General features: G+C 29.4%; 3 protein-coding genes across 4 annotated transcripts; 1 reads left to right on the top strand and 2 right to left on the bottom strand.

The window, feature by feature from the left end:
• The first annotated feature begins 1,983 nt into the window (after window positions 1–1,983).
• ZnT63C (solute carrier family 30 member 1) lies at window positions 1,984–8,064 on the top strand. 2 transcript variants are annotated; one of them, XM_011636975.3, is made up of 8 exons: window positions 1,984–2,288; window positions 3,712–3,903; window positions 3,989–4,211; window positions 5,198–5,462; window positions 5,555–5,672; window positions 5,751–5,966; window positions 6,382–6,492; window positions 6,561–6,986. In XM_011636975.3, the coding sequence occupies exons 2-8, from the start codon at window positions 3,727–3,729 to the stop codon at window positions 6,732–6,734; spliced, it is 1,284 nt and encodes a 427-aa protein (XP_011635277.2). In that variant the 5' UTR covers window positions 1,984–2,288; window positions 3,712–3,726; the 3' UTR covers window positions 6,735–6,986. The 2 variants fall into 2 exon arrangements, with proteins under 2 accessions (XP_011635277.2, XP_011635275.1); XM_011636973.3 differs by lacking the exon at window positions 6,561–6,986 and adding an exon at window positions 7,060–8,064 and having other exon boundaries at window positions 1,991–2,288.
• A 458-nt stretch (window positions 8,065–8,522) lies between these two features.
• Window positions 8,523–12,117, bottom strand: LOC105425948 (inactive CLIP domain-containing serine protease A3-like). The gene is made up of 6 exons (XM_011636976.3): window positions 11,158–12,117; window positions 10,675–10,766; window positions 10,006–10,274; window positions 9,577–9,816; window positions 9,150–9,351; window positions 8,523–8,792 (listed from the first exon to the last, which is right to left on the bottom strand). The coding sequence occupies exons 1-6, from the start codon at window positions 11,246–11,248 to the stop codon at window positions 8,634–8,636; spliced, it is 1,053 nt and encodes a 350-aa protein (XP_011635278.2). The 5' UTR covers window positions 11,249–12,117; the 3' UTR covers window positions 8,523–8,633.
• A 183-nt stretch (window positions 12,118–12,300) lies between these two features.
• Pex16 (peroxisomal biogenesis factor 16) lies at window positions 12,301–14,187 on the bottom strand. Its single transcript, XM_011636978.3, has 5 exons — window positions 13,949–14,187; window positions 13,632–13,878; window positions 13,240–13,519; window positions 12,851–12,954; window positions 12,301–12,777 (listed from the first exon to the last, which is right to left on the bottom strand). Exons 1-5 carry the CDS (start codon window positions 14,073–14,075, stop codon window positions 12,525–12,527), a joined length of 1,011 nt encoding a protein of 336 aa, XP_011635280.1. The 5' UTR covers window positions 14,076–14,187; the 3' UTR covers window positions 12,301–12,524.
• Between the last annotated feature and the right edge of the window lie 36 nt (window positions 14,188–14,223).

Below are 14,223 nucleotides of genomic sequence, written 5' to 3'. Positions count from 1 at the left end.
AGCCAATCATTTTTTAAATTAATTAACTATTAATTTTTTGCTGAAACATTTGTTTTATTCATTAACAACATATGTTCGTATAAAAATAATATGAATTGTCCATATATAAATTTTCATATTTTTTTATCATTCATCATATATATTCTGAATTCTCCTTTATCAATAAAAATACTTCTAGAAGTGATTTATAGCTAATTAAAAGCCTTATAAACCGTTTTTAAAATCAGTTTTATCAATAAAAGGGAATTTAAAATTTGGATCTAAGACCTCTCTCTAATCAGTTAATTAAATTTATAAATTGTTAACTGCAAAACTTAAAACTTATACTAGTTTGTTTTTTATCGATCGTCTTCAAATTTTGATTTATTTATGTAAAATACTTTTAAATAATACATAATACTTTTAAATAATAATTAAAGAATACTAATTAAAATAATTATGAAATTAGATTAAAAATCATCAATTTTAAGTTTTGCTGTTGATGACTCGTATTCCTAAACTCGGTTCCTAGAATTCCATATCCTACATTCGGATGTATAATTTTATCCTTGTTTTTCATCGAATGTTAAACAAGGATATCTAAGTACAGTCGGGTGTTATTTCTGAACGCACTGTCGATTGATCGATTGCGAGAATGAAATCTGGTTTACGAACGCAAACAGTAGGTCTGTTCTTTTTAACTGAACTGGTTACACTAATTCAAAGAGGCGATCGTGTACTTTAATCAATCGATTATTCTCCTATTCTTCGATTATGATTTGTCCATTTCTTACAGCTTAAGGCTTAAATCACCTATTGTAAATCGGGATTAAAGCAAAGTGAAAATTACAAATGAGATAATTCACTGGAATCATCTGCAATTTCATTTGTCAAAAGTTAGTAAGTTTCCTCACTTTTCTAATTTTCACTTCATTTCAAAATACTCAATTGAAGAGTTTATCTTTCTTCTTCCAATATAAAGAAAGAAAGGTAAACTGTGAATTAATGCAACCAGCGAAAAAGAAACTAGTTAAAATACCTCAAGTAAAACTGGTATTCAGATTATACATTTAAGATTATTTTAAGCACAAGCTCAAGTGCTACGCGGCTATTTCATTGGCTAAGTAGGCTCTTAAGATAATCTGAAACTGACTTAAGATGATCTTAAAGAAGATTATGAATACCGACATAAGAGTACGGACAATAAGATAATGATTGATTTTAAATTGGGGGAGGAAAAAGCGGAAATTGCATGAATTACGCGCGTGTGTGTGTGTATGTGTATATGATGTGTATGTATAGTGTGTGTGATACATTCTAATTAAAAGCTCTAGCTGTCAAGTTACAATGGGTGCTTTCCATTTAGTGACACAAGTCGATACAAATATCGTTCTATCTTCCTTAGTTTTTAATGATTAACAAGGACAAAATCATACTTGTGTCGATTTGTGTCACTAAATGGAAAGCACCCAATGCTTGGCTGTGTAGCAGATTCTTACACAACTTTGCCAAAAAAGGTTTAAAACATGCTGTTTCTCACGAGATCCAAAGAGACAAAAAATTTGGGCTGAAAACATAGGACGACAAAATTAGACTTCATCTTAATAATTGTTATGCAAGGTTAGTAAGCATTTACTTTTGTAATCTTTGAATGTTGATAAATACAACGGTGTATGTTGTATATTATTTCAGGTACATTTTGATGTAGAAATATAAAATGAAAAGATACTACGCATTTCGTATGAAAACGCTTTTAATACTCCAGAAAAGAAAGGCTTAAAATATCGCAGCTACTGCTTCTGAAGTCCTATTTTTAATGAAACAATTCACTGTTATTCTCCTTCTCTTTTTATTTATTTATACTCTGCTCATATGTTCCCATATCCTTTAATTTACAAATATAAAATTATATGGTTGTACGTACAATTTACAGTTTTATCCTTCAGAGCATATTTGAAAATGCGCGCGTTTCCGGTTTTGTCTCATTCGCGGTTTTGTCTGTTCGTATTTTTACTCGAGGTACCCGACGGCGTCTTCGTGCTGCCTCATTCATCGTGGCGTGCGAGGACGAGGGCTCAGTTGGCCGTCATTATTCGTGGACGCCGCGATGCGTCGTGAATCCTCGTTGTGTGCCTTGTCTGTACCTGCCAGCGATGCGTTTTGCGCGTACGCGTGATCGCGCAACGGAACATGTTCAGAAACGTTCCTTCGCACGCCGTGTTCAATTAGTGTCACTTGATACGACGATCGGGCGGCGAGCGCGAAGGTGAAAACGGCGAACGGACACGGACGAATTTTACCTCGTACAGGTGAGCCTGGCGTGCATACCTTTTTTTTCCCCTCCCCTCCTTTGCCTAATATTTTTTTTTGTTTTCGGAGATCTAGCGCGCTGATGAGATATCAATGAAGACCGCCGATCCTAAATAAATTTTCTATGATTGTCAGTTAGATTCGGAGATAATCGAGAATCATTGGTATTACCAATTAATTTGTATCGCAGAAATTTTGTGTATATATGTACATATAAATTTGCATTTTGTGTGTGTGCGTGTGTGTGTGTGTGTGTGTGTGTGTGCGTGCGCGCGCGCGCGCGCGCGCGCGCGTGTGTGTTGATATCGATATTATGAATACTTTGTATTGCAAAACTATTTGTTTTTATATATATATATGGATACCCACACGTGTACATTGACATACAAAAATTTGTAATTTTGTAAATTATACTTATGTAAATATATACATTTTTTAATTGTTTATTTTATAATTTTATAATTCTTCAGTATTTCGTCATTATATTTATATACGTGTATACATATATATATATATATTTAATATTTTAATGTGTGTATAATAAAACATTGAAAATTATAGAATTAATTCCGTATTACATGGATCAAATGTTCGGAGATTTATGTCGGACTAGGACAATATCGGTAATATTAGAATTCTTCTATTATCTTTTCGAGCCCATGATAGTCGAATGAAAATTTTTATCCGGGACCGACGGCGGTTTCTTATTGTGTGATCTCGTCAGTACTCCGAAGCTTTCTCAATTCGTAGCGCATGATTTTTTTTCCGTGCGATGAATCATGTGTCTTTCTTGCCAGTCCACCGTGATTCATATTCGTTTCTCTTTCTCCCTCCCTTTCCTGATGCCAGATTTATGGCGTACGGATATAAGGAAATTGTTTTAACATGCGATAACTTGAAGTGCACGTGTGTATAGCGCACGATCTTATCGTTCTCCATCGATCGTCCCCGAACGAGATATCCGGGTGAAAAATCTGTGTATGTCGTGATGCTGTTTCTTATATCAGAGAAATATAATCATCGAAAATTCATTTGATCTTAATAAACAAATAATATTGGATATTTTTGGATTTTACTTTAAGCACTAGTTTTTTTTTTTTTTTAAGACTTTTTTTTATATTTGATGTTATCTCTTCATCTCTTGTTTTGATATTTGATGCTATGATAGCGACAAGAAAAATGTTTTCCAATAGTATATGTTTATTTCTTTGTGATATATTTTGAACACATTCAATATACACCTTTTTCTTTTTTATTTATATTTGCATCTAAACTCATAAATTCAAAGTGTCATAGAAATATATATGTATGGATGGACATGTCAGGAACTTCTTTTATATAATTTTATATAGTTATAGATTATTTCAAGGCAACATGCATATTTTATTTTGTTATAAATGATCATATTTCTTATCTTTTTAGGTCTGCACAGATATCATGGGTCGTTACACAGGAAAAAAATGTCGTCTTTTGACAATGTTATGGCTAACAGCTTTATTCTTTTTAGTCGAAATTGTAGTTGGTTACGTAACTAACTCAATGGCTTTAATAGCAGACAGTTTTCATATGTTATCAGATGTAGCCGCTTTGGTAGTCGCATTTCTTTCAGTGAAGGTAAGTTTTGCAGTTGTTTTGAAATTTGTTGTTGAAAGTTTGCTAAAGTTTATTATATTATTGATTTTTTTTTTTTTTTATATAGATGTCACCGAAGAAATGGTCCAAGAACACCTTTGGTTGGGCCAGAGCTGAAGTATTAGGGGCTTTGGTAAATGCTGTTTTCTTAGTCGCTTTATGTTTTAGTATTACTGTGGAGGCGTGTAAGAGATTTATTGAGGTAGAAGAAATACATGAAGCAAAACTACTTGTTGGAGTTGGAGCACTTGGTTTGCTGGTAAATGTGATAGGTTTATGTTTATTCCATGGTAAGTATTATATGCATCATACAAACTTTATTTGTTCTCAATGAAGTTTAAGACTGTTTGAAATGTGTCTTATCTTGACATAAAAATTTATAACCTTGTTTTAAAGTTGTTTTTCTATCTAGAAAAACAACTTTATGTAAAAACACAGAGATAAAAAACTGTGTATAATAAAATATAAATAGTACGTATAAATATTTCACAGAAATTTCCAATTCCATTATTTCTGTCTGTTAGATAATATTATTTGCAAAGAACTTTATTTATATGATATCTTAATTATTATCTTTTGTGTCTATCATATGATACCCTAATATCTTAATTATGATAATGGATAACAGTATTGTTTTAAATTGCTGTTTGCATGTAAAGTTCTTTGTTTATTTTCACGGTATTATCTTATTATTGCTGCTCAAGAGATTTTGTCTTGGGTCAAGATAAAGAAAAATTGATTATTAAACATATATATATATATATATATAATAAGCAAATTGAAATAACACAGCAATATTTTAAATACAAATAACAGACAAAAATAAAATTTTTATAGAGTTGCTACAAAGAATTTATATCTCAAGATTATGAAGAGAAAAATGTCTAAGCTACAATATAAGTGATAAAAATAAATTAATGAGACAGAAAAAATTGTTTTATTTATACTAAATTTATTGACATCGAATATTTGGAGAATTTATTATTTAAAATAAGTATTAATTAGACTAAAAAGATTTTATTAAGTTATTATATTTCTTGAAATACTGATTAATTTCATAGAATAAAGCAGTATAACAGTAAAATCTTATACATTGAATATTTCATATACAGTGTATATTATAATTATAACGCCTGATAAGACTCAACTTAGTAACACATATTCTCTTACTTTCTTTTAATTAATTGATCTGTACATCAAATGTCTTATATCATTGATAAAATTAATCTATTTTATCAATATAAATGGCAAATACTTATAAGAGCAATTATTGTAGAACATGGAAGTGCTCATGGTCATTCGCATGGTATATCTCGAAGTCATAATAGATTGAGCACTTTGGTAGGCACAGATGATAATGAAAATGATGAAGCTTATAGACCTTCAACAGTTTCACAAGTAAAACGAGCGCATGGTCATTCTCACGATGCAAGTCAGATGAACATGCGAGGAGTATTTCTTCATGTACTTTCTGATGCATTGGGATCTGTCATTGTAATTGTGTCTGCCCTAATTGTCTGGCTGACAAAATGGAAATATAGGTGATTGTATATTATGTATTCTCTGTAAATTGTATAAATATCAAAGAAATGAACATACACAATTTAGAATTTCTTGATGTTTTCCTTTATAGATTCTACATTGATCCTGCATTATCGCTTTTATTAGTCATTCTCATCTTGCGTTCAGTGTGGCCGTTACTTCAAGAATCAGCTTTGATTCTACTGCAGACTGTGCCAACTCATATTCAGGTAATAATAATAAGAAATACTTTTAAGATACGCACACACTCATTTTTAAATTATCTATTTACATATTTATTTGTGCAGGTCGATGCTATACAGCAACGTTTGTTGGAAAACGTAGATGGAGTATTAGCTGTACATGAGTTTCATGTATGGCAATTGGCAGGTGATCGTATTATAGCTAGTGCGCACATAAGATGTAGAAATCTTTCAGAGTATATGAAAATTGCCGAACAGGTTAAGGAATTTTTCCATAATGAGGGTATACATTCAACAACTATTCAACCAGAATTTATTGATGTAAGTAAAGTATAGAATAGTGTTGTAAAAGTCTATAGGCATATATATAACACGTAGAACAGAATTTAAATATAAAAACATTGCAACGAAAAGCGCAAGAAACTAAGCGAAAATTTATACATGCAATTTTAAGCAATAATTTTTTCAGGAAGATTTAAAACTGATTTTAAATGCTCATAAATCATATAATAAAAAAATCTTTCTGTGAATCATACATTTTATGTAAAATTATTCCGCCGACTTGTTTAGCGTTAATGATACATAAATTGTGCAATGTTTTACTAAGATTTACTGCGTGATTCATAGATACATGATACTTTAATAGATCATAATTCATGATTGATTTTAATGTAAATTGATTTAATGTTATTATGTACTTTTAATACGCATTATAAACATTCTTTTATTATTCTAGTATCATTCTAATAGCGAAATTAAAGAAACTCCCACAGAAGATTGTGTGCTGGATTGTCCAAAGACTGATAAGCCTTGCAATCATGCGACATGCTGTGGTCCTTCCAAACAAGTAAGTGCCATATTATAAATTCTTTGTTCTTGCGTCACTCATCATTCTTTTGTTCTTCGATTCTCTAGTACGTGGAGAGAGATACAAATTCTTGGTCCATATATCCTAAATCAAACTTTGGATTAGAGGAAATAAAATCAGAATCAAATACAACTATAGATCGCGATAGTTCGTCTACTACATCTGGGAATATAAATTCTGTACTTCATCCATTTGAAAGTACAAATTTAATTTATCTGTGAAAGAAAAAAATATTTTATATGATGAAGTTTCAGTTATTACCTGCTTTATATTTAAATATTATTTATTTAAATATAAAATCAAATTACAATAAAATTGGTATAGACAATGATGAAAACAAAATTATATGTAAAAATTATATGTAAATCATATTTTTACATTTGTTTGAATAAAATAAAAAAAATTGGTATACACATACTACTGACATATGATAAACATATATTAAAATCGCATATATTAAAATCAATTTCTTTTATACCTTGTTTTATTCATTGATGTTACTGATAAAGGTTTGTAAACTTATAGACAATAACTTGTATAATACAGGGTCGTGAAACTCCTTCACCTGGGGAGACACCGTACATGTGTAGACAACGTAATAGCCTGGCACGTTCGACCGGTTCTATAGGAGGAATAGAGCAACAAGAAGTGAATGAAATGGAACGCGGACACTTGTTATCACTGCCCGCTTCACATCCAACATCGTTCCACTCCGTCCAAGTTCCCCACCCTCATGTTAATACACCAACTGTCTAAGCTCTCATTGCATTATTAAATATCTACCTCCATAGTAAAATACGCAAAATGCGTTACGCTTTATTGTACAAATACAATAAACGTGTATTTAGAATTTATTAATTTCACTGTTGATGGCATTGGTTGAACGACCAATATTGCATATATTGCAATATTGTGTATATTAAAAAATTAAATTAAAATGAAATTAATTAAATTGAAATGAAATTAATTTTATGAATCGAAGTCATTAATAATTATTAATAATTATTAATAATTATTTTTCTTTCTTTCTGAGACAACTTAGGAAGCAATTGATTTGTTTCTTTATTTTTTATTTTAATTTTTTATCTTTGCCATCAATTTACTTATAGAAAAATAGTTAAGATTCTTGATAATAAAATCCCAAAGGCATATTAATACCAAATATATTACGTTATATGCTCTATATGCTCTGATATAAATAATAAAATATTGAATTTTTACTCTGAATTTCTTAGAAGACATTTTAGAATTACAAGACTTTACAACTGTATAATGCATAATTTATCATATAAAATCATGTAATCTAAGTTAAGTATTGTTTAAATCTCACTTGTACATTGACATCGTGATTTTATAGTGATTTTGCGAAGTTCTTTATTTATATATAATTTTTATTGTGTATATTATAATACATAATTTTATAAGACAGGATGCAGTTTATAAGTAAGAGTACCAAATCTCTTCGTTATACTTATTTTTTTCATATAAGTCTTAAGTGTATATATTTTTTATGTATTGTAGATTTAAACAATTATAAAAGAAAAATTACAAGTTGTGTATTAATTGTTAATATATTCCATATAAATTTGCAATTTTAAAAACAGAAGAAATATCTTGAAAAATATTTTTTTTTTGCAACTAATCTTAGAAAATTTTTTATATAAATTTAGATAATATGAAAAATTAAAAGATTCAAGAAATTCAATGAAAGAAGAGATTGTTGGTATCTTTTCTTTTTTAAGGAGAGGCCATTTTAAACGTAACAAAATAATGTAATAAATCACTGATCAAAAATTACTCGATAAATATTCAAATTTACTTTTTAAGTAAAATAAATTTATAGTTTATGCACACAAAAATTTTTGTTATTAGTTCGTTAGTAGTTCGACTGTTGTTTCAAAAATTATGAATAATCAGTATGTAATAATGAAGATTAAATGTTTTTTAGAAATTCAGTAAATAAAATTAAAGGAATAACAGTCGCTAAAACCAAGACCTGCCTAATCGAATGATGTCTGAATTATTTATTTTCTCTGAATATTTCGATCTACATATATTTATATATTTTTTGTTTAATTAATTTTTATTAAGATACGTTGTACATTTTCAAATTATACATTTTATGTCGCTTGTTGTATAATCCAAGAACGGAAATTGAACACATCAGTGTATACACCAGGTACTTCTGCACTTGCACAACCTATACCCCATGTCACTAATCCGACAACTTGATAGGGCCCGTTATTTGTTGAACACACCAGCGGTGAACCTCCATCGCCCTTTACAGAAAATTTATAATATTAATTACAACTGATTAATTGATTTATTACAATTAATTATAATTGATTTATCATGATTGATAATTTTTCAAGTATTCGAATCAATGATATGATTATAATCAATAAATTATTTTTGAGAGATATTCATATATTTTTTCAAATAATTAAAATGCTTCACTTTGTACTCGTCGCGATTAGGCGATATTGAGAACAAAGTATTTGAGTCTCCTTCAAAAATAATTTGAATCCCAAAGAGTTAATATATATTAAATTAATGCGAGCAATTCGTCATCCGGATTACTATTCATTCATATTTAATAATTATATTTGGGAGACAGAATATTGTTTTTTTCTTACAGTGCATGCATCTTTGCCAACTTCGCCTCCTGCACACATAAAGCTACTGCTCAAAACAAAGAAGTCACCAAGTCTTGTCTTTTTCCGTAAGGCCGTTTGACAATCCGCTGGACTTATTACAGGCACATCTACCTCTTTCAGACTTCTTGGATACATTCCGCTATTTCCAAAGGCATCTTTTCCCCAGCCTGACACCCAACATCTTCAAAATTTTATTTAAAATATTTACAAAATTATTTGTTGCAAAATTAGAATATACTTAAGGCATTTCAATGCTTAACATAAAATACTTAATATAAAAATTAATATAATTAGAGTGTAATGTATAAACAAAAAAACAAAGATTATTATGTATTTGTTGATAGATTGACAAAAATTTAATACGGCAAAAATTATAAGCGATTTTGAATATATTAATTATACATGCCTTGTTCCTGCAGCAGTTGCTGCAGATGGCAAACATGCCGTATTAATGTTAGGACTGGTTGCAATCGGAGCAGCCGAGCTTAGTTTAAGTATCGCTATATCGTTTTGAAGACTTTGCGGATTATATTGCTCGTGTAAAGTCACTTTTGAAACGGAAATCTCCACATACGGATTAGGTTCAGTGGTAGCTTGAGCGTTCCCTTCCAATTTTAAAGAACCCAATCTTACTTTGAGGTTATTTCTATAACATATTTTTAATAAATTTAATAATTTTTTTTATACATATATAATAATTTTTAATATACTATAAAGTCTGATTAAAATCTATATTATATAATATAATATTAACGACAATTGTATTAATTCTTTTGAATATCTAAAAAGATATAGTAAGAGACATTCTTCAAGAATTTGGGCACATGATGCTTACGAGGTGCTATAATTTGCTACTTTATGAGCAACAGTAAGAACATGCGTTGCACTGATAAGCACTCCTCCTCCGACATAACCGTTATTATTTTTAGTCAAAAGGGCTACCATCCAGGGATATGCACCATAAACAGCTTGTCCTACCGGATCCGTGGAAGGTGCGATTTTTCGAATACCGCACGAAGGATCATTAATACCTCCACCTCCACCTCCACCTCCACCTCCATTAGACGTACAACACAATATATATCCGGCAGGACAACTTATTCCCTAAAAATACAAAATTGCTATTAATATACCACTTATATTACTATGCAATCCTCAAATAACATGTTCAGTATATAATTCAATTTTTAATTTATATTAAATCTTTTGTAAATGATCTTTTTTTTCTATAACGTATACTTGGCGCATTCCTCGATTTTTTTTTTAAAGATAAATTTTCATAGATTATTTATACAGAATTTATTTATAAATGTATAAGATTAATAATTAAAATTTTCTATAGATATACATTATTATCTCAAAATAAAGTTTTATATAGAATTTATTTATATGTAGAATTCATAATTATAACTTTTTATAAACGTAATTATTTAAAGCAGAATTATTTGAAGTGGAAGTGGAGAGTACTAGAATATTTTTATTTTATTGATGAATAAAAATATACCGTGTTTACAATTCTGATGTTAACGCCACCATCAGTGCCCGGGGGACAAATAATTCCTAGGATGCACTGACATTGTCGATTCACAATAGCGGCTATAAAAAAACAAAATATGTCACAGAACATAAAGAAGTTAAATTACATATGCTAAATTAAAAAAAAAATCTTTTTTTTCATGTTTATAAGGTTTTGATAATAAATTGACATTTTGCTTGTCATATATGTGTAATACAATAAAATTATAGTTATTAATAAATAACTATAAATTTGAATATATATATATTTTTTTTTTTTCAAATATATTACTTCTCCAAGTATCATTAACAGTCTTTCTGTCTCATATGCCTAATATGCAGTTGATAACTTTTATTGTCACTAATTTATTCTATTCTTTTATTTTTTATTATTTGTCAATTTTATGTGTTATTTTACACATCTTTTCAAATCTTATAATACAATAATTTATGTCTATAATATAATACATACTTGTTGGCGCTGTATTTTCAAAAATCATTTGTGCAGAGATTTGTTGCCACAGATGACATAATGACAACAAAAACAGCATGACACTAGTCATCTTAAAGATTTAAAGTTTACAGAAAGTATATATGCACCCTCGCGAACGAAACTGACTCACAACAAATAAAACACGAAGTGTTGCTCACGGGATTTATATATTATGTATAGATGTATATACGGTGTTATTAGTTGTTATTAGTGTACATAGATGCATCAGTGTGCCACGAAGCGTTTTATACCGTTTCCGTTTTTCATAACTTTGAGAGAGATTATATTAGCTTGTTCATCCTACCGGATGAAATATAATGTATGACCTTTCATGGCGCGCTAGAAACGATAATTCTTGGTAATGACTCTCGGTGAACTCCCCGAGTTATCATGTGTAAAATATCTGGCACAATGTTGAAAAGAGAAGAGCAAATTGTTTCCGACGATAATTACGTACGTACGTGTGTAATCCGTAGCACGTGCGTAATACTAATAATAATACCTGACGATTTTTCCAACGGATCGAAATAGCAGCACGTCCACTTGATGCAGAAAGAAAGAGCAAGGCCATAGCAAGGCTGTGTCTCATTGACAAATAAACGATGAAGGTCAACAATCAGGACTCACCGGTGCGAACAAATCATGAATCACGCATCGCTGATCTCATTCAATATTAGATATAAAAATACATTGTTGTAAGAAATATTATTTCATGACCAGCGATAAATCATCTCGTTCTGATTCTGACATCTATGACAAAAAAGCTGTTATATGAAACAATGGATACTAGCGTAGAATCATGTTTACAATATAAAAAGCGATATCTTCTATGTATTTTAATGTATTTTAATAGCTTAATTCTAAATTTATTAGAAAAATGAAAAGTTCAATTTTTAAAGAACTTTGCTTAATACAAACAAGATATACGTACGTAAAGCTGCCATCATCTACTAATGTAACAAAATTATGTGTAATAAATCAACTGCAATAGAAATTAGGAAAATCAATCAAAGCATTTGAAAAATATTTTTTCATTTTCCGATTTACTTCATACTTATGTGCTAATGTGTTAAGATATAAATTAACAAAACTACTAAAATGATAAATAACTCTTCCATAATGTTCTTCATATAATTTATTTCCATAAATTAAAGAAATATGCCAGTTACAAACACCATTGCCTAAAATTCATTCCCTTTGCAACAATATAATAGAGAAAAATATAATATAATAATAATAATAATAATAATGTTTATTCCAATTATTATTGGATTATGGAATGCTTATGTCATAACTCCTGTATTTGCAGAGTTTAGCTGACACGTGTTTCATGAGTTCACAATATGTTAGCGCGACCACATATAAAAATATGTATCCTGCATATATGGTAAATTTTGTTTCACAGCGCTTGCCAAATACTTGCCAAAAGGCACAGAAGTGGATATCGTGTTAAGCAACGCGTTTATTTTAGTACGACTGTACTCATCATAAAACGGTGATCTTAAAATGTATAATAACAAACTGAGTCTCCGACGTACAAGTTCTTCCTTCTCCCCTTTGCTGAATGTTTTTTGTGCACAACGAGTGAAAACATTTAAACTGCAAATAATAATAATTAAATATAAAATCATGCTTTATTAATTACCTTATAGTAGCTCAGTATGCTATTTACCTGGCTATATCAATAATAAGAGACAATATCCATGGTGGCCAATGTTTCTGGCTCGTAATATATATACATCCAAGATGAAGCAATGGCTTTGTCACATAAAGACTCTAAAAGATATTTACTTTTAATATTATTTCTATTAAAACATAGTGATTTAAATAAAGTTTTTCAATAGAAAAGATTCAAAATAGTAATAATAATAATTTTATAATTTTTTAGTTTTAACCGAAGTACAAACTGAAAATATCTTCCTATTACAAACTAAAAATATAAACAAATATTGAAATACATATTGAATATACCGATTTAAAACACTTATGATTAATTACTTATGTAACAATACATACTAACATACTCACATACGTACAATACAGTACTAACTTTCAACCAACCTCAGCTAGTTTAAGATTTCTTTCAAATTCCTGGTTGTTAGTTAAATTTTCATTTTCATCTGTAATAGGAGGCAAAGCTTTCCATGTTCGCATCTCTATAGGAGTTGAATATTTTATACTTCTAACAACTGTCCCTGATCTTTTTAGCATAAAACCTTCCTTTAGTTGCATGCTATCAATGGTTTTATTAAAAAATTTTTCTCTATTAAGAGGAGGTGTCGCTGGACTTTTCGTCATTCGTTCCTTATATACATGGATTAACAATAATCTTAATATGGTTCTAAAATGAACAAATATTAGTAAAAAAAAAATCTTAATATATATTTCATTAAAAAATATATTATCATGTTTGTTTTATTGTTGTCAAAGAAAATGGGACAGTGAATGCTTACTTAAACAATTGTATAACTATGATTATTAACCACTTTCCCTTTGGTCCCCATAATTTTTTGGCGGACACTTCGAGCAGTGCCTCAGTATATTCTACCACTGTCAACCAAACTTTAATCTTTGAATCAAATTGAGGTATCTTCAGATGTTGACTTTTGCTACTGTACATAAGCAAGTCATTGCAGAATACAATCAGATTTGGCATAGAATAAATTAATTCCACGGCCAAGCTCGAATTGCGCAATTGTCCTGTGAAAAACATATTTAATGTTATACATGGCAAATAATGACAATAAAGTTTGACAGATCATTTTCTAACCAAAACTGAAGTATGACAAACATCTGACAGTAGCCTCGATATCTGACAGTATCTGCGGATTTGCTACAATCCATTTTTTGTAAGATGTTAATAAATTGTTTAATGTAGAATTAATACGGTTTGCCATCTCGTAATTATATTATTTTAAATTTTTATAGCAAAATCTCCTAGAAATGTTAGATTTAACTTTTCTCATCATAAGGACATAAATTATATCGATGATATCATTAATCTAGTTTCCACCAAGCTTTTTTTAATATTCGCTCTTTGTGAAA

The sequence above is a fragment of the Pogonomyrmex barbatus genome, unplaced genomic scaffold (genome assembly GCF_055798465.1).
Source record: "Pogonomyrmex barbatus isolate J1 unplaced genomic scaffold, ASM5579846v1 scaffold2, whole genome shotgun sequence".
Taxonomy (NCBI): Eukaryota; Metazoa; Arthropoda; class Insecta; order Hymenoptera; family Formicidae; genus Pogonomyrmex; species Pogonomyrmex barbatus.
The sequence above is the reverse complement of the archived record's forward strand: the minus strand, read 5'-3'. Positions and strand labels throughout refer to the sequence as shown.